Source organism: Coccomyxa subellipsoidea, assembly GCF_000258705.1.
Source record: "Coccomyxa subellipsoidea C-169, whole genome shotgun sequence".
NCBI classification, from domain to species: Eukaryota; Viridiplantae; Chlorophyta; class Trebouxiophyceae; family Coccomyxaceae; genus Coccomyxa; species Coccomyxa subellipsoidea.
This window is the reverse complement of record NW_005178020.1, coordinates 556,010-578,561: the sequence shown is the minus strand read 5'-3', so window position 1 is coordinate 578,561 and position 22,552 is coordinate 556,010. Positions and strand designations below refer to the sequence as shown.

Below are 22,552 nucleotides of genomic sequence, written 5' to 3'. Positions count from 1 at the left end.
GGGTCTGTCGGTACCGCGCAACTTGATGTCCTGAGGCCTTGCTGCGCGTTCTCTGGGGACACTGCCAAGTGAGCGGCTCTATCTTGCTGCCAATGATAATTTCTCATGTGCCTCCCTGCTCATTTGCAATCCTTGCGGGGCGCTTGGCCTGTACACGTACATGATTTCGCAGCACGTCTTAAACAGTATTCTCGCTGTTCAGTGTGAGTGGCGTTAAGACCACGTAATACCAAAGCCTTCGATTACAAGTGATAAGCAAGATGTCATATACCGGGAGGTGTGGGCTGCGAAAGTGAAGGCACGTAGTGTGCATGTGGATGTCAGGTGACAGGACGTCGAGTGCGACGAAAGAGGTCAATCAACTGCGATGGTATGAATTCTAGTAGCACAAACAACAGCGGAGCCCCCTCATATCAAGGGCCACTCAGACCTGGAGCTGCCTCTGAAAGAATCCAACCTGCGACTGTCATTATAGGTGAGCTTTCCCCATACAGGATCGACACCTGAAGCAGTGCTTACGAAGTGCCATTACAACATATAACTCCCACATCCTCCCCACGTTCCTTTTACGAGGTGTAAGCCCACGCTTTGGAGGCAAAGTAACTCTCATCTGTTCTGTGCTTTGCCAGCCTGCTCCATTGTTTGCATGTTGTCAGGGATTCCTGCCAGTGTGAGCTACTTTCCATTAAATTATTTTTCTGTGGACGCAGTGCTGGTAGCCTGCATCTTCAACGCTCTGTCCATACTGCTGGTTTCTCGCTACCTGTACATCAGATTCTCTCGCGAGCGATTGGAGTACGCCAGGGAGCAGGAGGCTCAGCGCAGTCGGCGGCAGGGGGCAAGGGACAGCGGGCCTGAGGGCAGCATGCAGACTCAGCTTGCCCGCTTCACCCCCGTATTAGTCCTCCAGCCCGACAGCAAGGTGTGCTAGCGTATCTTGCCAACTGCATTCTTGCGGCCATTGCACCACCCTTTTTTGCACAATCACCTTCATACGAAGCTGAAGCTAGTGAGGACCGCATCACAGTGATTGAGATCTGGGTCGTGATGATCTCCCTGTGTGACAGCATACTAACGAGCCGCTGGTACCTCAATCAGCTAATGTAAGTGTGCTGCTCGCATGCTCATTATCACGCTTGCATGCTAGCAGATCCGTCACAGGGGCCCATTTGCATAATGTTTTCCTCACAGCAAGCAACAGGCGGCTGCCGCTGTGATCAAGTTGCCAGCAGCAATACATCTGAGAGGCCAGGCTGGCGCCGCACGCCGTCATCGAGTCGCTTGCTTTCAAATGTCTGACAGGACAGGCTGCCGCCATGTGCAGGTGGCTTGCGCGCACAAGGAGGCGCCAGCGCCGGACGCGGCCGGCCCTGGAAGCGCGCCGGCGGCGGCGCCAACCCGGCCGCTGCAGACGATGTACGTATCGCAGCTGCCGCAGGGCACAACTCTGTACTCAGGGCCGCCCCTGCGCGCCTCTGCCTCCACCAGAAGCCTGGGCCAGCTCAGCCGAACAGGTGCCGGTACTCTAGAAGTTTTCAATCATATCAGCTGGAAGGGTAGTATAGCTCTGATTTCCTTAGCCGTTGCATTCCCCTTGGATACACTACCACAGAGGCTTCTCCCCTAATTCCTAAATTTAGAGTGCAAATGGTAAATAGTAAAAAACCCTAAACCTGAAACAAATTAAATCAAATTCGAACCTGTGGGAACAGGTGGTGGCTCTGTGCGGGATCTGCACCGAGCCGGCTCCAGCAGCGGCGCAGAAACCACTTCTGCAGGGGAGGTCCGCATAGATGTGGCTGGTGGCAGTAGTACAGGGACAGCGGATCTCCAAGCTCATCAAGTTGATCAGGCGCAGCAGCACCAGGAGCCGAGGCGGCCGTCACTGCTAAGCGTGGCCTATCTTGGCTCGGGGGTGTATCTCTGGGGGGCGCGAAGGGATCCGCTGTATCGAGACAGGGTCCACGGCCGGCCACCCCCCTCGGCCTACACGCGCTGAGTCAACTCAAATCTGAATTTCATCTTCAAAAGATTATGGGGTCAGAGCAATTGCGCCTCCCTTGGCCTATACACGCTGATCTAGGATCGAATCCCGCACAGAAAACGGAAGCAGAGCAATTGGGAAAGCAAGGGAATGAAAGCAAGCAGGAGGGGACTTCTGCCAAGTCGTTGAAAGCCTCTCATGCAAAAGTGCATTTGAGGCTGTCGCAGACGTGGATATTCGCAGTCAAAGTGGACTGCAGTCTTGCTGGGATCAGAGCTGAGTAAGTGGGTAATCCTCTACACAGCTGGCAGAGGTGGAGTCGTCGTTGCCAAAGTACTATTGTGCACCATTTCGCAAGCAGGCTGTCCGTGGATTGCTCAATAATGAGCTCTTGATGAGCTTGCTGTACCAGCGTGTACCAGAACACTGTGAGCGATTGTGTTGCAACCAATTGGTGCGAATTGTGCTGTGCATGTACAAATATTGTCTGTTGTGACGGTTTGTGAGTGTTCTGGAGGATTCCATTTGCAAACATGCAAAGAATCTGAGGATACGGGGTCTGTCAGACTGGCTAATAGGCTGCAAGGGCATAACATCTCAAACTTGAAGTAATCTATAAATATCTAAATAAGATTAGTTTAGACTGCGGACTGCGCATTGCATGCAGCGCATGGCAGGCCTGCCAGGCTTTGTGAGAATGTGATACTTGTGAGACAGTACTGCAACAAGGTTTTGATCAACTTTGGCCATTCCCAGGTTTTTTATTATGGTCAGTTGTCCCAAACACCGTGTGCCGAAGTGGCCGCTGTGACAATGCCTGTCAGATTAATTTTTCCAGGTTGTGAATGCATAATGCATGCCACCACAAATGTGAAGGTGCTGCTCTCACATCATTTCTGGCTTCATTGCGTTGCCGTGGTCTGGATAAAGTCCCTTACTCGCGGACAGCTCTTCTGAGCACCTTCTGAGGCAGCTTCCTTCTACTGCTTAGCTGAGTTTCGTTGATGTCGACGTCACCGAGTAGATGGTGATCCAAAGGCATTGACACCTGTCCTGCGAGACTACTGGTGTAGGTAGAGTGAAAGAGCAACCTCTTACATCTCGGATCGTTGTAGTGTAGCCTTTTCCTCACTAAACAGGATCGCAGCCAGAAGACCGCCTGACTAATATTGCACGCAAAATAAGGACGCAACGATCAGTGTAGCTTTTACATCAGTGTTACATTGAGTGTGCTTGAATCACTGGCGGATTTCCAACGGCTGAGCCTTCTAGCGTAGGTGCGCAGGCGAACGCGTTTACATGGGCAAGATAATATAGCACACCATAGTCTTAAATCTGTGGTGTTCAGTAAGCAAAACTGCCCCTGAAATCTGCAGGCGGCATCTGAAGGGACGTCGAGGGACTTTCTGGCTTGCATGGAGAGCTATAGAACCTGAGGGTATACCATGAGCTCTGACAACAGTCCCTTCCTATGGAACCCATCGCCCTTGACAATCGTTGGAGGTAAGAAAATCCTGTAATAAACTACCTACACGTGCTTAGATTTCATGCGATGAAAGGTGCTGCAGCCACAAAGTGGGCAGGACATCCGCCTTGTCCAAGATTTATACTTGCAATGTTACTGTGCAGCTCCTTGATCTAACACTTTTACAAAATAGCTTGTTGTGTGTGCAGTCCTGGTGCTCTGTGTTTTGGGAGTGGCGCTCCTGCACTTCATGACACGCAGAGTCTATCTGCGCGTCGTGAGGGATCAGGCAATGGCAGCGCAGCCGGCCCCATCTGTGCAGCTGCAACCGCTGCCTCGATGGCCGCCCGACCTTGAAGCGCCGCCTACACCTGTGCAGCCCACTGCTGCGCCGCGGCTTGCAGTGCTTGTCTTGCAGCCTGACAGCAAGGTGCACATAGAGCGCCCTTATTGCTTGGTTGAAATGGACAACATTGTGAGGGTAGCTGAAAATGACAGTGTCTGCAGCAGCTGGCCTTTGCCCTGCAAGCCTGCATGTTTTCCGTCCCTGAGAAGTATGGTTGAGTACTTGACATTTGTCAGATGTTGGATGACAGTATGAGAAATGAACGGAGGTTATGTGCATGGCCGGTCGTCTGTGTGGTGGAGGACTGCTTTCATGTCTCTCCTCTGCCTGACATGCTGTGGATGAGTAACGGGCATATATCAGATGTCTTGTGACAAAGTCTGATACTCACGGGGATGTCTTGGTGTGTGGCAGATTGTCTATGCGGTGGAGGACTGCAGACAGGGGCCTGCTGCCAACAACGGTGGGTCGAGAAAAGACGGCGTGGCCAAGGCTCCCTTGGCGGCAGTATGATGGCAGCCTGCAGGCTTGCAATTAGTCATGCAGGTCTTAAATCTGGTCACAGATCTACTTCTGAGCGGCGCAATTCACAGCGCTGCTTGCATGCTGCAATAAATGTGCCAATGATCTGAAGGAAGGAAGTGCAACAAGGTTCGTGGCCAAGAGATATTCTTTACAGCACCGCCATTAGTTCTATAATGGCATACCAGGAAGATGGGAAATTTTTGCTTTGTACATTCAAGGGAGGCATCGAAGTGGCTTGGGCTGGCAGGCTGGCGTCTGAGCGTTGTACACTACACGTTGACAGTAACACTGCAAACAGGTACTGTTGTTGGTGAGGGACTCAAGGTGGTTGGATCCCTTGATTTTGGCAACCTCAGAAGGTCTTTTGGGTGGTGTCAGCTCGTGGACCCCTACAAGTATTCCAGAAAGGTGGCGCTTACCGTGCTTTCATGGCTGCATTTCCTCTTTCTATGAATGTCTTTGTTGAGAGGGGTCATGTCATTGAATGTGGACGCTAGGAATTTTAGAGGGGATGGCTTCTGTGAATGGTCTGCTGCATTTGAAGGCCCCGGTTACAAAGTTTGCAGTGCAAACTTTGCACTCTTGCTGAACGATTTCTTCATGCAGTGTCCGTAATTATTTGTAGCGCGCTCCAAATGCGAATTCAGTGAACCTCAATTGAGTTTGTAACAGTTCCCTCTTATATTCATGTATTATGAAGTTGCTCTGTAAGTTCTCGGCTGAGCTCTATGAGCAAAATTGAAGTATCAGCATAATCTACAAGACCATCTTAATGGCCAAAAACATATGAGCTAAGCACGCCCTGCAAGGGATATTGAAACATCAATGAAAGCATGATACGCACAGAGTCTGACAGACCAATGCACCGTGACGGATCACAAGTACTCACACATATATCAAGCTTGAACAGCAAGCCTCAGTGTGCAACAGTCACCAACAACACAGCCAGCAATCAGAATTGCAGCGGTTGCTCAACGTTTTTGAAAGTAGCACGCAGTCTCTTCAAACCCAAATATGAAATTGCCTTTGAAAGGTGTCAGAGGTACCATGCAAGTGCAACACAAGTGCAGGTGTAAAGGCAGCAAGGAACCTCCATGGCAATAGGTGCGCTCGCCTTTGTCTTTGCTGATACTTCCTAGTTACTTTTCTGATTACCGTTCAGCTTGGTGCCCCTCTGGCTGAGACTGCTCTGGCAGAGAAGCCACCCAGAAGTTGAGCAGTTTCTGACTGCCCTGAGCTTCTGTCTTGGGCCCAATTTCCTTTGCGTCCACCCCTGCCTCTTCCTGCGCTGCCCCTGGCTCCGCCAGCTTCCGCGCAAACATCACCTGCGCATGCAACCGCCCATGCTCAAAAGCCACGCATTGATTTGTAATTTGTTCTGCCTGCAGCAAGAATACACGTATGAAGCCTTTCAGCACACAGGACCAGGGAGGCATCTCTAGGACTTGGCTATGTAATAGCTGACGGCGCCTGAGTGCCAACATGTAAGGAGCCACACAACTTTCGCCATATATATCCTTGGAAATTCAGTATTGCTGCTGCAGTCACTCAGCAACAGCTGCCGCACACATATAAAGAATGATGCATTCTTGCAAAATGATCTGAAGGGGGCTGCAGCAATAGGGGCAACACAGAAGAGAGATCACCTCGTTGTCGGGCTGCAGGACAACTGTGGGGGCGACTGGCGGCAGGCTGGGGCGCTCTGCGTCCGACTGTGCAGCTTCATGCGGCTGCCCTCGCCACCTCAGCCGCGTGCAAACCACGCGCAGCGTGAGCATCAGGAACAGCAGGTTGAAAAATGTGGCTACCATCACTGCAGACATGCCACAGAAAGTAAGACTATTTTTTTTCAGCACCGGGGACATAACAATCCCCCGTGCGTCAGGGGCCGAGCATAACAATGCTTATGTCTCCAATCAGCGCTTGGATTAAGGTGAGTATTTAAGCAGACTGAGCATTGCACCGAAATTAAAATAGAGCAAATTCCTCTTGAGGCCGGCGCGGCAAGAATTGTTGCAAGGGGGATGTGGTGGGCGGCTGTGCTAGGGACACCTGAATCCAACAGCCAGTACCCTGGGCTGTGTGACCAAAGCAAGCAGATAAATTTTGAAGGTGAAGGAGCTCACCCACAAAGACGATGTACACCCCCGCTGAGCCGGTCATCTCTAAGCTCTGATCCCAGTGATCCCCGGCCCTCAACAACACCGAGACTTGCCGGCTGGCGAGCTGCTACAGCAACCATAGCTCCGGTTCATATTAAATGACGTTCGATCAAGCCCGCTCCAAGCGATTTGATGGGAGAATTTAGTACCTGCGAAAGCACGATGTGGCTGCCAGCTTAGAGATGCATCACAAAAGACCTCGTGAGCCCTGGACCTGGTGGGCCTACTAACATAATTGCACAGGGCTGAAATGCACAGATGCTGCTTCTTATCGCCCATCCGTATCAAGTTGCAGCTGGGCCACAATTCAAGGTGGCTAGAGCACTTTAAGGTGCAAGGGTAAAAGCGCCTCGATCACGCTGTACTGGCCACCAATCCAAAACCCATTTTTGTTGAAAGGACATGCACATGCTTGGCCATTTTCGAATGACTTGATTGCTTTTCTTCCCTGCTCGGGTTGCCGAATCACGGGGTCAGACCCTTGCATTGTACGGGATGCTTTTGGATGAATGGAACTGCCAGTGAGGAAATTAAAAACGCCCTTAATCAGGAAAACTACGTACCGTGCGCCAAAATCTGCAGGGAAGACCAACACAGGGTTTCGGATTGTGGCACGTCGCGAGCTCAGTAGTCGGGCGCAGGCCGCCTTGGGAGTAGATTTAATCTTCAACTATGGACAGAAGACAAGTGAAGGCCAGGTACAGCAGAAAGGGTGTCACAATTCCACTCCTGTGCCTTGATACTTTGTTGAGTGGAGATCTTGCTGACGATCAGTGGTGTCAGCATGCATGTGATCTGAACCTTTCTGATGACTAACCCATCATGTTTGAAAGGTAGAAGGACAGCCCTCAGCCCGGCTGGACTTCACTGAAGTCAGTGCAGGCTTTAGCATGTCTATGTGCCCGCTGCATTCCAGCTAGACAACTCCGTGTCCTCCAGTGTGGCTATGAGGAAGGCCTCATGATCAGCACTGATTCAGCACCAGTGATTTTGGACATCATGATGATGTTGGCCATGATGCAAACAATTCTATTGATCATGCTGCATACTTCAATGCCTTGATGCACAAGGTCTCACAACAAGCATGTCCTCCCGCATGCACATCGTTTCCCCCTCACAAAATCTGTCTCTGGTTTGGTGGTCAGCTGGCGTGTTTTGCGGGCGTTCCCTCTTTCAGACACCACACCAGAGCGTCGCGCGCAAAACTTACAAAATTGGAAGACGCGTCCTCGTTCGCCGTCTGCTCCTCTTTCTTAAAGCCTCCAAGCCACCCAGCTTCTTTCTAAATCTGCAACCATGCGTGAGGTCATCTCTATCCATATCGGCCAGGCTGGAATCCAGGTGAGAAGAGCGGGAAGGCTGTGTCAAGCTCAGCTGATATTCCCCTGCATTGTTCATTGCATTCATTGTTCATTGCATTGCAGGCAAGAGATATCACCTTTGCGTTGCAGGCTCAGCAATTCGGCAGCTTGCATTTTGTCCCAGCTAACAACACCTTTTACTGATTCAGGTGGGAAACGCCTGCTGGGAGCTGTACTGCCTCGAGCACGGTGAGCTGCCTCATATTTTAGCCGACTGCTTGAACAGCATTTTGGTGCTGTGCCTGTGGCATTCCGAGCTCCCGAGGCTAGTGACTGCTGTTCACTCCAAATATCTACTTTTCAAGATGAATCAAGAGGGAGTGCCCTTTGAAAAGGGTGTAGATTGATAATGCATACGCAGCATTAGGAAAGGATTTATTGTGGTATAGACCATTCGTAGGCCGCAATGAGCAACGTGCTGACCTTGTTCTTTTCTGATCAATTCAGGCATCCAGCCCGATGGCCAGATGCCCAGCGACAAGACCATCGGCGGTGGAGACGACGCCTTCAACACCTTCTTTTCGGAGACTGGTGCTGGCAAGCACGTCCCCCGCTGCGTGTTCCTCGACCTCGAGGTGCATCCTCTTTGGAATCAGCATACTGCAATCAGCATGTAATCAGCTGTACTGCATCTTGTGACTCTGAAACAGGCATTCTTTCTGCTATATAGCTGGCCACGTCGATATAGAAAAGCATAGATCGTCACAGGCGGTGACAACAGCACTTTATGGCGCCAAGCTTTTGCTGATCAGCACCACTTTCCTTTGTCAGTCTATGGCTCCAGCCACCTGCAATCATCTACTCAGGCACCCAGGCAAATAGGCTGTTTGGCTCCGCTGTTTTAGCATATGTATTACATTGGCAGTGTCTCATTGGGCATCTATCCACTGTGCAAGTCTGACAGGGGGATCTTTGTGTTGCCTGCAGCCCACTGTGATTGATGAGGTCCGCACCGGCACCTACCGCCAGCTCTTCCACCCGGAGCAGCTCATCAGCGGCAAGGAGGATGCCGCCAACAACTTTGCCCGTGGACACTACACCATTGGCAAGGAGATCGTTGACCTCTGCCTGGACCGCATCCGCAAGCTGGCGGACAACTGCACTGGTGCGCGCAGAAGCATCTCTACCTGTGCTTCTCATCCTTGCATGCGATCACACCAGACACCTCCAGGCATTTAGCGCACTAGCAAAGCATGCATCCAGACCACCATTTTGAAAGTGGGACTCATTCAGCCCAAGGGATTGTCATGAATGGCTGCCATTCGTTGTGTTAGTCAGCCTGTCCCATTACATTGCTTCCAACCAGGAAATTGTCAATTTTATGCATGAATTTGATGCTCAAAGTCAGCACCCAGCATGATATTTACAGACAAATGGACTGATGGCAGCAATGTGTGCATGCATGCAGGCCTGCAGGGTTTCCTGGTGTTCAACGCTGTCGGTGGCGGCACTGGTTCCGGCCTGGGCTCCCTTCTGCTCGAGCGCCTGTCCGTCGACTACGGCAAGAAGTCCAAGCTCGGCTTCACCGTGTACCCCTCCCCCCAGGTCTGTCAGTGGGCCCCTCCTGCAGTGCTGACACCAGCAGCCTGTTGCTCAGCATGCATACCAAGCATCACAAGTGGAATTTTGCCTGCCTGCCACTCAGTGCAGATGAACTTTGGCGAAAATAATCTGCCAAAGTTCTCTGATTTGCTAAGTGACAATTGGTACAGTGACTGCATGCATCTTCAAAAGAAACCAATGCCACAATTTCATGCTGGACTGAGCATTGCCCTGGCTGCTGCCATTGCATGTTCAGCAGAATCGCTCATGCCATTACCCTGTGTACCACTGTTGAGTATTGACCTGCTGCCATGTGCTGCCCAGGTGTCCACAGCCGTGGTTGAGCCGTACAACTCTGTGCTGTCCACGCACTCGCTGCTGGAGCACACGGATGTCTCTGTCATGCTGGACAACGAGGCCGTCTATGACATCTGCCGCCGCTCCCTGGACATCGAGCGCCCCACCTACACCAACCTCAACAGGTGCATTTACCCCCATTCTACCCTGCAGTCTCAAATGTACAGAGCCCTTGCAAGCTGAATGCCCTTGTGCCCGAGGTTGGACCGTCTTTGCATCTCTACCTGTGCTGTGAAAAATCCCGAATTTGTGGCAGGTCAAGCTTAGCAACCAGTATGTCACAGAGCTGCTGCTTTGTCCCTGTTAGTTCTCCCTGAAAGGCCACTTTGCTCTTCCACGTATGGTATTGGCAGTGCAAAACCACAGACTGCAGAACCACAGACTACTAAGTTGAGTAGAACAATGCCCCAGCTGCATGCAGTCAAGAGTGCCCAAAGGTGCATGCTCGCACGGGCAATTCTAAAACACATTGTCACCAAGGAATGCCCCAAGCCTCCTGCAGTCAGGGTGCTCACAGGGCGCATGCATGCACTCAGGCGCAGGCAAAGCAGAACCACAGGTCACATTTTGAACAGAACATTGTCCCGTACTGCCTGGAGTCCTTGTGCTCACACGCTGATGCATGCATGCGTGCAGGCTGATTGCCCAGGTCATCTCCTCGCTGACGGCGTCCCTGCGCTTCGACGGCGCCCTCAACGTGGACGTGACCGAGTTCCAGACCAACTTGGTGCCCTACCCGCGCATCCACTTCATGCTCTCCTCCTACTCCCCGGTCATCTCCGCGGAGAAGGCCTACCACGAGCAGCTGTCAGTGGCCGAGATCACCAACTCCGCCTTCGAGCCTGCCTCCATGATGGCCAAGTGCGACCCGCGCCACGGCAAGGTGCGCTGCTTCTGCCTCGGACAGAAGTCCTCCTTGCTGATATGGCACGCTGCACCTGAGCCTACACAAAGAATGAGCCACCTCTGAATCAGCAACATAACTTCAAATAATTGCATGACAGTGAGCCACTGATCTCCCTGTAGATCTTGCTGATGATCTCCGCTGGGGTGTGGAGTAATAAGACCGATGAGTGCGTGACATGCATGCACCTGAGCTTGTTTATCCTCTTGCACAGAAACTTCTGCTGGCATGGCACTGAGCCTGAAAAATTACGTGGTCGTCTGGCATGCCGATAAAGCGCGTAGAGTAACCTGTGCTGATGCAAGCTCTGCTGGCGCGCAGTACATGGCGTGCTGCCTGATGTACCGCGGAGATGTGGTGCCCAAGGACGTGAACGCGGCCGTGGCGACCATCAAGACCAAGCGCACCATCCAGTTTGTGGACTGGTGCCCCACCGGCTTCAAGTGCGGCATCAACTACCAGCCCCCCACAGTTGTCCCGGGCGGTGACCTGGCCAAGGTCCAGCGCGCCGTCTGCATGATCTCCAACTCCACCGCCATCGCCGAGGTGCGCCGCTGTCTCCTCTTTTTGCTTGCACATACTGCAGTACTCGTTGTAAAACCCGCAATAAGTAAATATTTTTGGCCAAAAATAGTGTAAATATGACCCTATCTCCCTAATTATAAACCCTGTGATAATTTTGAGAGCACATTCCGAAAGCTCTTGACAAGCTCAATCCAATGGAGCATGACCCTGGTAATTTTGAGGTCAGGAAGACCTCTAAAACCTGCTTTGAAAAGTTTTCCACACCGACAGGGGTACGGGTTTCAGAATGAATACTACAGTATCTGTCCTCCCTTGCACTTAATGCCATGGTTTGTCTGCCGAGTATGTGGCTTTGCTGTGCATCAGTGCTGCAAAAATGCTGACAAGCAGCTGCCCTCTCTGCGGCATCCTGAAATATGCAAGTCATGGCTCAGTCTATGGGGCACTCGGTCTCTTGGAGCTCTAAAATAGTCTTCTCAAGCTCAAAAAAATAAGGCAAGAATTCAATATGTGCCAGACCAGGTCAATTCAAGTTGGGCTGACATTACATGTGCGCTTGTTGCATGGCAGGTGTTCTCCCGCCTGGACCACAAGTTCGATCTGATGTACGCCAAGCGCGCGTTTGTTCACTGGTACGTGGGCGAGGGAATGGAGGAGGGAGAATTCAGCGAGGCTCGCGAGGACCTGGCCGCCCTGGAGAAGGACTACGAAGAGGTGGGCTTCCAGTCTATTGAACAGTACCAGTGCAGAATTTTCTCCACATTGAGTACAACACATCGTTGGAATTCCAATGCTTTATACTCAAGAAAAACGATTCTTAAGTATTCGATGGCCCCACTGAAGCAGGCTTTCAGTCAACTCTGTATAGCAGTGCCGAGAGACATAATTTGATTGACACAAGTAACCAGAGACAAGCACAGCTACTCATTCTTTGTCTTTGTTCTGAATATGTCACTTTTGAACACCTTGCAATGGTCATTACGGGTACTGACTTCAGGGTGCTCGTCAAGTAATAACATGGTCTGATGAATCTAACTGATGACAGGTGGGCGCTGAGTCAGCCGAGGCCGATGGCGAGGACGAGGGTGAGGAGTACTAGATTGTGTGTTGCCTCCGCTGAGCTGAGATGAAGTTGCTCACGCCAGACTCGAGAGAAAGGGCTGCCTTGAAAGCGCACTTCATGCAGAGCAGTGATGTCCAATTTGCAGAATGGCACCCAGCTGAGGAGTACTAGATCATGTCCCTGCTGGAGCTGTGCTGAGGTGTTGCATTCTAATGCGGGCAGTTGGATATCGTTTTAATCAAGATCTCTCAGAAATGCCCGGGTGTGGCTTTGGCTGTGCAGAGGGTTGCCATGTAGAAACAGCAGCTAGATGAAACCCTGATCAAGAACCCTTCAGTGTAATTCACCTTCGGAATTTGAAGTCCTTCGAATGCATTGATGAGCTGCCAGTGCCACAGCAATGTGCAAAAGGTGCTTTTGGAACTGTCATCGGTATGCTTCAGACATGCATTCATAGCAGATGTGTTTTGCTCCTGTAAAGTGACCCCTGGATCCAGTCCAAAGTGGTGAGTGGCACATCAAACTGTAATGACAAGGGATAGCATTCATGTATGCGGATGCACTGGAGGCACTCATTTGATTTCAAATTAGCTTGTTGCTTCTCATCAAATGTTACTAACAGGTCTAGCAAGGTCTATAGTAGACCTGTTGCGCACCAAGACGACTCGACACCGAACCAGCGGACATAGTGGAAGCGCGTGACAAATGTCTACGATGGTCTCATACAAATTTTCAATGCCTTCTGGATGATACTTTTGGCGGCCATGTGTTCCTGTGTCCTTCCTCCTTCGTTTCTTTCATATCACCATTACTTCTTCGACCCCTCGCGTGGATTTTGTGCTTTATTACCCCTATTACACGACACTGCTCGGCTGTGTCGGCTGATGTCAACATGGATCTCACCCAGTCATGTCTACACGAGTGATTATCCTGGCTAGATCACGTGCAATATGCACATCAGACTAGACTGATGTGCCCCTTCTGTGAGCTTTCGTCTTAGTACGTTCCAATCATTAGGGTTCGGCTGGTAGTCGCAAGAAGGTGAAGGACAGGCCACGAAGGATGGATCTGTTCTGGTTGGTTGCCATAGGCACCACTGCTGTTGCTGGCGCTTCGTGGTGTCTCTATAGGGAGATTGTACCAACTGAGGAGCTTGTGGAGAAGCCCAGCATTGCCAATCCCGCATGTGGGCGAGGAGCTGTGCTCCTCGCACAGTACTTGGCACCCATCATAACCGTTACGTGCGCCCTTTGCCACGTTCAGGGGGATACGCCTGCGTGGGTTTTCCTTCGTATCTTCACGCCAGGTGCCGCAGGGCTGTGGGCGTCAGGCTTGCTAGGTCTGTCAGCCTTCGGCCTTTTCGCGGCAGCCAAGCGGACACTGAGCACACATTACTCGCCCCTTTACAAGTCCAAGGTCCCAGAAGGCTTGACCACAACGGGGCCCTATTGGTGTCATCAGACACCCCATCTACACAGCCAATATGACACTCCTTGCAGCTGCTACATTGATGACAGGTAGCCACCCATGCTAATCATTACAGCGATCTGCTGCTGTCCTTGTCTTGCTACTGGGGCAGCAACATGCAGCAGCAGGCGGATTTTCCCTGTGCAAGCCTGTACATATGCCATGTCAGCGGTGCAGTTGCCGCACTAAACCTTGAGCACGTTGAAGCTTCCTTGCAGAGCTTCCTTTGTCAGCCACATGCCCTACTTCAAGATGCCGACTGGTCTCAGGCGGTGTCTGTTGCGCAGGCTCCCTATGGAATGGCGGCATCCTCATTCTTCTGTGGATCACCTACACCCAAGCAGCATGCCTTGAGGAAACAGCCCTCAACAAAGCCTTCTGCTCGTATGCAGACTACATGGGCCGCACAGGTGTTGCGCCCACCCCCATGTACTCAGCGGTCATTAGCAAACACGACACACAATGCCCTGCATGGCACACTTGGAGTGGCCTGAGCGGACTATGTTATCATATAGCGCTTATTATAGCGTATTGTATAGCGTATTCATTTAGTGCTCCTGGGCCGGGGGATCATTGTGTTGTTGTTGCATGACGTGCACTTGTAAGACAGTCTTTTCTCCTATCTTCCGGCGCTCGCTCATGTCTGCATGCCTCTTTCTCTAATGTGTTCTTGGCGGCATGTGCATGTGTTGCAGGCTGCTTTGACACCATTTGGTAAACTCCTATAATGCCACACGGTTGATGATTGTTCCACAGGAAAGTTTCTGCCGCTCCTACCCACCTGGACGTACACGGGCATAATCAAATTCATCACCATAGCGGGGGGCACCAGCCTGGAGGCAAAGCAACTGGTGTCCGACACAGACCTGGCCTCTTTTCAGAAAAAGTTTGAGGCCCAGAGCGGGGCGAAGGTCAGCTTGAGGTATCTCAGGTGTGCCTTTAGCCCACCGCTGCATTCCAATGCGTTGCACTACCTGTATCAGTGCCCGTGCATTACACTAATGCGTCCGGCAGGTTCCCCATGGCCAAATACGTTTCTGGGACGCCCATAGTTCATGTTGGTATTTATCCTGCCCTTCCTACCGGGTGTTTTCATGTTGACAACGTTTGACAGGTCAAACTGGCCTAAGGTGCCAGTGGCTTCGATATTTGCTATTACCAAATTTTTGGGTGTATGGGCTGCTTCAAGACTTTCCCGGTGTGTGTTTCTCAGGAACGCCATTGTGATGGGGTACATAAAAAAGGACGGCCAAATGGCGGCAGGGTATGTTGTAAATGCAGTGCTGCCGCTGCGGTACTTTTCCTTTCTGCCGGAGCTTGAGCGTTGCCAGCTGCCGGGAGAGCCTGGAGAAGAGGACTTCGTCGAGATCACATGCATCTGGATTGATAAGCATCTCACCAGATACTGCGATCGCGGCGTGGTAAGCTCTGAGCTGTTTTTTAAACGAGGATATGCAGTGACAGACTGCTTACCTGAGCCTCAGGTGGCTCCCAAAAGGTCTCTACAATGTAATTAGTATATTGTATTATTGGTATCATTACACGCCTTTCCAATCTACGAGGATCAGGTGCGTTGAAGCACCGTTTCTATGACAGCCTTCCAACCTTCTCTATCTTGGCCTTTCCTCCACCAGGTCCAGAGATATGAGGAGCCAGGTCCTGTCTGACATAAGCATTCCAGAACTTGACAGGTCTACCTCTTCTGCCAGCACCAAGAAAATGTAATAACAAAAATTCATAATAATAATAATCTGAGGCCATAGAAAATCCCAAACGCTGCTAGCGGGATGAGTGGCCTGCCTGAGCCTGATGCAAAGGAATCAAAAATTTATACAATTAATAAAAGCATGATGTCATGCTGCACGCATGGAACACATCTTTGCTATGTGTGCTTAATTTACATGTACGTGGCGCCCTCAGTATCCCTCTGACATCTGTGCTGGTACAGAATTCAGCAGCGGGGCCTGGAAATCCTCGAGCAGCGTGAGATATCTAAAATATGTCAATTTATATCTTGCAGGTGTACCTTGACAGCGTGGAGGTGGCCAAGCGCAAATCAGACAAGCCGTACATCTTGGGCGGCAGCAACGTGCCACGCGTGCGCGAGCAACAGATGCATGCCTTCACAACGCCCCTCAGGTGCGGCTGCTGCTGTTAAGAGCGTTCTGGGCAGGGTACTATAAGATGCTGTGAAGGTACTAATTCGCCCTTGTCATGGCGAGTAAGGGCAGATGGTCAGACCTGTGTCCGGCTCCCCGAACTAGGCTTCCTTAGTAGGGACTTCCGTACCGAGTTTAAGACTAAGGTAGGACCAGCTATAAATAGTCCTAGTGGTTCTGGGCAGAATGTTGCAAAGGGGGACCTTATCACAGGTCTGCAATGAGCTTCAGTGCCCAGGAGTCGGAAGATCTGAAGCTGTCAATGGGTCCAACACATGCAAGCAATGAAGAAATCTGCGCAAAGATGGAAGCAGAGGAGAATGTTTGGCTAGCCAGGTATTTGTTGTTTCTTTTCCCGCGCGTTATTTCTGCCTGTGAGCATACCCTCGAGATCCCCTGCTGTGCACCTTCCCTCTAATACCAAAAGCATGCTTAATCTTAAGCATTTGATTAGCTTGATTGATAAGCATGTGATTGATTAAGCGAAAGCCTTGAGCTCCAGCACGTGGGCGCTTGACACAGGTCTCAGCGGAGTGCATGCGAACCTCTGTCAGTGAGTAGTAACAAAACAAAATGCCACCTTACAAGCACCCTCTTATTTGTTGCTTATCCGGTCCTACTGATCTGCACAGATCACAATGAGGGCGCCGTCTTTCGACGATGTCACATACTGATCATGTGCATTGTGTTCATGTGCTAATATACAGGTCGTTCGTGTCTGTCGTGCACAAACCTCCGTGCCCGTACTGGATCTACTACGGCAGCCCTGATGCTACCTTGATCCGGATGTGCAAAACCATGCTCAGTGTTGTATTCTGCGACATCGCTGCAGTATGCGGCCTGCACACCAACCATTCGGCCTTTTCTTACAAGCGCATGTACAAGACGCCTGCAAAGGGCACTGCAATCATCCAGTAGCAGTGTTTATCACGATGGAACCAGGATGGTACCAATTTAGCTTTGGCCCCGGCTGGTGGGGGCCGGTATAAATACTGAGCACTGTGTCCATGGCTGATTAGGTGTAGACCAAGCAGTATCTTGCTTGGATCTGGAAAGTCCAACACGGGGTAGGATTTTAGCAGCCTTGCATGCATGCTTGCAGATGCACCAAGCTTACCTCTGGCAGATGTATTCTTCCAGAAATAATAGTTATCAGAAGAATGCTGGCGTCTGGCAATTGAGCTTGCCGAGTACCAAAATTTGAATGCTTGAGATATTGACTCAGAATTAGGGTTGAGCAATGTACAGGTGCCTGTTCTACCCTCACTACACTTTTTCAATTATTTGAAATATTTCATTTTGAGCCTACGGGATGATTTAATTAATAATATATCCAGCCTGCAGGGAATTGCCTGCAAGTGCACCCCAGAATTACAATCCACTTGTTGTTGCCAATCTTGAAATTGTGGGATCAGAGTTGTCCACCCATTTAATGATAGCCTGTGGGCGTGCGGGGAACCCCTGCGGGAACCTGCATGTTTATGAATGAGTGGCAAAGAAAATGAGGATATTTAATGAACACTAGAGTAACTTGGTCAATTGTAGGTTTTTATTTAGTGCCCACAACAGAAAAGCAGTCTTGACAGCAAGCGTGTCTTTGCATATCTGCCTTTTTGAGTTCCACGTTGTGCCTTTATATGTATCACCATGTCAATTCGTCCTTATCATTTCCTATGTGGTGAATAATCACAAATGGTCGGGAATTTGTGGGATATCCCGATGTCAAGCTTTTGGGCAGATTACTTATCACCAAGAAATAGTGTAATAAGATAGGGAATTTATTATAGCATGTATCCTTTGCAAAGTGATTGCAACAAGGCTTCGAGAAATGCATGTCAAGCTGGCACCTTATGGCCGTAGCCCCATGCCCCCTGGATCACTCAGTCTCATGACACCTGCACGTGCACTTGCACACACCATGCGCACATGCTCACAGTGGGATCGGCAACTATAGATGGTCCACACATGCACCTTTGCGTCACATATGACACATGTTCAAGCTCAAGTGATAAAGCTAATGTGACTGATGCTGTGCAACCCCCTGCCTCTGTTTTCTGCAAATTTAAATGTAGATCTCCTTTGGGTAGGCTACAACCCACTGGAGCTGCACCAAACGGGGACAACTTGTACATGTGCAGGACTTGCTGCTTGTCATCAGGTCGATTGAACATGTTGCCAATATCATGTTGGGGAATAGTGTGCTCAGGTCTCTCCAAAGATTGGGACTTTACACTTAAGCATGCGCAATGCCGTATCAAGAGTGGCTTCAAGTAGCACACAGCAGTGAGCGCTTGTATACTTAGTGCGCACAGCGCTTGATAACCTTTGTGTCTCAGATTGTCTGAACAATGCTGCAGCATCTGATCTAATGTTCCCCTCAATCTAATCTCAAATGGCAGTATCCATGGAGCACCAGCAGACAGTTTGATGAGCATAATCTCTAGGCAATTAGCAGATGCGCTATTCTCCAGTATTTTCAAACGAGCATTAAAAAGGCAACATTTTCCAAAAAGTACTTGAAGGCAATTTCATCAAGTATCGAATGGCCTGGTTGCCAATCGTACACTACACGTTGTAGAGCAAAACTTTGCCAAATATGGCGGCTGTACTTGCACAGAAAGGAAGACAAATGCATATAGCAGTACCGATTTAAGGGAAAATCTGTGCTGAGAGAAAGAGCAAGTAATTTGACTGCTGCTTCATTCTACCGCTTAACAGACTGTTCAGAAGCTCAGCAACACTGTATCTGTGCTGTCTGTGCAAATTTCTGCACAAGAACATATCAGAAGCTGCACTCTGTAGCCTAGCGCTTTTTAATTTCACCTGGTGAAAGTTTGTTATGATGGCATCGTCCTCAGGGACAAGTCAGCACAAGGCAGAGTACTCTGCTACTACTCTGTATAGCTAGTGTCAAAACTTCACTCTTGTGAACTTATCTCCCCGGCTTAGGTCCCCTGTCAACCTGTGTTTCTCTGCCCTCTCACTTTTCTCTCTGTTTTCTGGAGCTGCTGTGAACTATCTTCTACGTATAAGTATCATTTTGAGCTGAGATGAGCACAGCACATCTCCAAACCAAGCACTTCCATATTTTGCTTGAAAGAGTGTCGGCGTCATCTGTTCTTTTGGCAAAAGAATTCTTGTTCAAAACAGATCTGCGCTGACAGCTGCATCTGGCTGCTGTGGCAGGGAAGTCACCCAGAAGGTGAAGGAGCTGGCATCATTTCCTTGTACCACTGCCTTTTCCAGAGTCTCTGCCGTCTCCAGATCCTGCTGCTCTTGCGCTGAAGGTTCTAGAACCACTTTTTTCCCGAAGACAACCTGCACAAAGCAACATGCTTCCAGTGAGCACCAGCAAAATGGGCAGCATGCTCCCACGGTCATGATAGTGAGCAGCTCAAACTAAGACAGCCCTTTCAGGAGAACAAGCTTGACAGGTGCAGAGGAAGATGTTCTTTGCAACCACTCTCTGAGAGTCAATGGGGCATCATGCATGCATGTGGTGGACATCTCCATGCAGACAACCGGTCTATCTGCAAGCTTGAAGATTGAGCAGAATAGGGCACCTGCTGGTCAGGTTGCAGGACGATCAGGTGGATGAATTGCTGGGCTTGGGGGCACTCTACATCCACTTTGGTTTGGGGCAGGGTGGCAGTCTCTTGTAACTGCCTGCTCTCTCTCCGACGCTTGCAGATCTTCGACGCCAGAACCAGCAGGCATATCAGGTTCATCATTGCTGGCACAATCACTGCAACACATTCCAAAACACGCTCATGATTGGCAAGGGATCAGCGCAGTTGACGTCACAGGATTCTGGGGACAACCTTCCAGCATAGCGTCAATGATGAAAGCACAGCAATCACCAAAGGCAGTACAGATGGTTCTGGAATAGAGAAAAGAATATTCTGAATGGCAACCCACCCACAATTGCGAGGAAAACGCCCGTTGCAGCCATCCTGGCGACACAAATGATTGGTCAACCAGTGGAAGCAGAAACGCTTGCGGGCGTACGCGCTCCGGGAACCCTCTGCAAATGCACCGAAATGGACGACTATTACACTTTGAAGGATATTATTGTTGTCTGGGACTGCTGCGGCCTATAAGAAATAAGTTGATCCGGAAAGCCCAGACTTCCTTTATAGAATTTCGACCACATCCATCAAGACTATGGGAAGAGCCATCAGCCTGTCTACCGACAAGAATTTGACATTACTGCCACCTACAAAGTGCGTATGCAAATGCAAACATTCAACACGTGTTCACTCCGGCAAATGCCCCCATCCACCCAGCTGGGCCCAACATGTGAGCAAGTGCGGATCATCCCGCAAGTGAAATGTCAAGTTGAAGAATCCACGAATTTGACTGACATCATGCGTTATAGTGCCACACTCGATGGATGTTCCTAAGGGCCCTTTCAGCTTGAACGCCTGCGCATGGGTACAAAGGTGCCAGCAGCGGGGCCGATACCTGAATACTTCTGAGCTGCTGAAATAACACAAGATATGGCTACTTCCAGAGCACAGCTTTTTTAGTGGAGGCTCTGAAAAGCCGTCGCAAAGTGTCTCAAACGTCCAAAAGCGGCACTGCTCCGTTGCCTGAGAAGTCCTGCCACTCCCTGCCAAACGATTTCCTTGTGAATCTAGCGACTCGAATCATCTCAATCATGAAGAGGGGTATGCAAGCCGACCCTGTGCGAGGCTGCCGGGACGTTGTCGCAGTCGGCCAATAAATATCTCATTGTGGGATTTGCTGACACGCGCGTTTGCAGGTGCCCTCTAGATAGAGAGTAACCGTCAGCTAGGTCTCTATCCTTGCAAGCTGCAATGCAATGCAGTTTGCAATTTTACCTCTAAGCATTAAAATCATCAATTGCAGAGTCTGTAAGCCGCCACACAAGGCCTTTAAGACTGCCCAAGATTCGATAAAATTACACGATTACACAGCTGCACATCATGTCCACATGCAAGCATGATGACTCAATCAAGCGAGAGCTCACAAGCATTTGGCGGGCCCTCATGGCCATGCCAGAGCTTCTTACAAACGCTTGGTAGCCAGTATTGAGGGTTACAGTGGCTGTAAGAATGTTTAGGTGGTCAATGAATATTTCTTCCTACGTCTGTTCATCTACAGGTGTTACATTTCAAGCTAAAACACTGGCATGCACAGGTCCTTCCTCACCCAATCTCGAGCGCACACCCTTGCTGAGGCATTCAGACATAGTCTTCCATGGTTTCTAACACACCAGCCGCGATATCTGCCGGTTCAAAACTGCTGAGTCATCATGACCCACCCCTCTGCGCGCAGTGCAAAGCAATTGCAAGACTCATGTGCCTCGGCTCCCTGCATCCGGGCTCTTCTTGCGGCTGCTGCGAAGACTCAGTTTGCCGGGCAGCGTTTCTGTCAGAAGGCCTGCAAAGGGGTCCGTGCTGCGGTGCCACAGGTTCTTCTTGTGCTTCCCTTTGTCGGCAGCGCCGTCCCCGGCTGATAAGTCCTTGTCGGCAAGGCGACTGATGCCATGAGCCTGATGCTGCCGGCTCCCAGTGATCCTGGTCTTTGCGGGGCTGGCGCCGGCTGAGTGCGTGGGCGGTGACTCACTGGGCGCCTGATCAGGCAGCGGGTGGGACCCCAGCTGTGGCATGTACCTGTGCCAGGAACACCAGCAGCCTTACTCCAACAAGAGTGGGAAGGTGAGAAACTTCCAGAATGAGAGAGAGGCTCTGACAAGTCAGATTTTGTCATGGCTTCCATTCAAGTGCCCACGAGTAGTGAACCCCTGTACTGCACTGTCAAAACTGCACAGAAAGCCTCCCGGAGAAATATGTGCAGAAGCAGAGCAGTAAAATTGTAAGGAACGTTTTGCAGCCGAGCAACACACCTGTGGGCAGACTGGGTAGGTATCAGTTTTGGCTTTGGCTCCTGTTGCGCATGTGAGGCCGTGGAGGGAACGCCCCCTTTCGGGCCATTCATGCTCCATGCATCTGCCGACGCCGCCCCTTGTGCGAAATCAGGCGCCATCGGTGCTCCCTTCACTGCACCTGCACTCCCGCATTTTAAATTATATCATTGGAAAATCCAAATTATTCAGAAGCAAGCTGCAAATCGTCCCCTGCAATTCCATGCACAGCTCTTCACATACATAGAGGCTGCCTGCAATCCACCCGACCTGCATAACTTGCAGAGTGCAGCACCTGGACGCTGACATGAGAGTGTGCCAATGCAGCAAGCGTGCAGCGAAGCAAGGCAACATTGCCATCGCACCATTCTGTGCGGCAGCAGGGTTGCCCTGTGAAATGGTCACCAGTCCAGCATCATAGGGGTCATGGCCCCCGCTCCATGCTGAGGCTGCTTGCTGCTGCTCCGTTCTGGCATCCTGAACGCAGGATAAAGCGAATTAAGACTAAGATACAGCAGCGGGCTCACACGCACCATGGCAGAGAATTTCAGCCACGCGGCCAACGTGATAGCATATCAGGAGGATCGCCAAATAAAAAGACTAAAATGGGGATGTGTTTGTGCCTCAGCAACAAGCCAGGGGGTCAGTAATTCAGCACTTCTGAGTGCCGTCTTTCAACAGCTCCACCATGACAGGGTCTATCATATCAAGTGATCCTCTTGCCTGAAAATATGACTGTCACGACCCATTTTTCACAAGCAGAATTCACGCAGTTTCCAGGAAGCTTCCTCACCCATGCGGA

The 22,552-nt window shown here is 50.6% G+C and overlaps 6 protein-coding genes across 6 annotated transcripts; 4 read left to right on the top strand and 2 right to left on the bottom strand.

Annotated features, from left to right (window-relative positions):
- Window positions 1-317: 317 nt before the first annotated feature.
- Window positions 318-1,999, top strand: COCSUDRAFT_60201 (hypothetical protein; the record flags this gene model as incomplete). Its single annotated transcript, XM_005643019.1, has 4 exons — window positions 318-324; window positions 711-922; window positions 1,325-1,514; window positions 1,713-1,999. The coding sequence occupies 4 exons, from the start codon at window positions 318-320 to the stop codon at window positions 1,997-1,999; spliced, it is 696 nt and encodes a 231-aa protein (XP_005643076.1).
- A 1,069-nt stretch (window positions 2,000-3,068) lies between these two features.
- COCSUDRAFT_68250 (hypothetical protein) lies at window positions 3,069-4,377 on the top strand. Its single transcript, XM_005643018.1, has 4 exons — window positions 3,069-3,261; window positions 3,361-3,487; window positions 3,659-3,879; window positions 4,210-4,377. The coding sequence occupies exons 2-4, from the start codon at window positions 3,430-3,432 to the stop codon at window positions 4,306-4,308; spliced, it is 378 nt and encodes a 125-aa protein (XP_005643075.1). The 5' UTR covers window positions 3,069-3,261; window positions 3,361-3,429; the 3' UTR covers window positions 4,309-4,377.
- A 1,094-nt stretch (window positions 4,378-5,471) lies between these two features.
- On the bottom strand, window positions 5,472-6,483 carry COCSUDRAFT_45318 (hypothetical protein; the record flags this gene model as incomplete). The annotated part of the gene is made up of 3 exons (XM_005643017.1): window positions 5,472-5,702; window positions 5,967-6,133; window positions 6,447-6,483. 3 exons carry the CDS (start codon window positions 6,481-6,483, stop codon window positions 5,472-5,474), a joined length of 435 nt encoding a protein of 144 aa, XP_005643074.1.
- Window positions 6,484-7,778: 1,295 nt separating this feature from the next.
- Window positions 7,779-12,779, top strand: COCSUDRAFT_31682 (tubulin alpha chain; the record flags this gene model as incomplete). Its single annotated transcript, XM_005643016.1, has 10 exons — window positions 7,779-7,823; window positions 7,993-8,032; window positions 8,291-8,418; window positions 8,771-8,948; window positions 9,252-9,388; window positions 9,710-9,867; window positions 10,379-10,625; window positions 10,968-11,192; window positions 11,742-11,885; window positions 12,217-12,779. 10 exons carry the CDS (start codon window positions 7,779-7,781, stop codon window positions 12,268-12,270), a joined length of 1,356 nt encoding a protein of 451 aa, XP_005643073.1. The 3' UTR covers window positions 12,271-12,779.
- A 1,038-nt stretch (window positions 12,780-13,817) lies between these two features.
- Window positions 13,818-16,778, top strand: COCSUDRAFT_60197 (hypothetical protein; the record flags this gene model as incomplete). Its single annotated transcript, XM_005643015.1, has 6 exons — window positions 13,818-13,842; window positions 13,989-14,111; window positions 14,458-14,632; window positions 14,915-15,122; window positions 15,722-15,840; window positions 16,568-16,778. 6 exons carry the CDS (start codon window positions 13,818-13,820, stop codon window positions 16,776-16,778), a joined length of 861 nt encoding a protein of 286 aa, XP_005643072.1.
- Window positions 16,779-19,001: 2,223 nt separating this feature from the next.
- COCSUDRAFT_60196 (hypothetical protein) lies at window positions 19,002-19,812 on the bottom strand (the record flags this gene model as incomplete). Its single annotated transcript, XM_005643014.1, has 3 exons — window positions 19,002-19,178; window positions 19,424-19,605; window positions 19,779-19,812. The coding sequence occupies 3 exons, from the start codon at window positions 19,810-19,812 to the stop codon at window positions 19,002-19,004; spliced, it is 393 nt and encodes a 130-aa protein (XP_005643071.1).
- Between the last annotated feature and the right edge of the window lie 2,740 nt (window positions 19,813-22,552).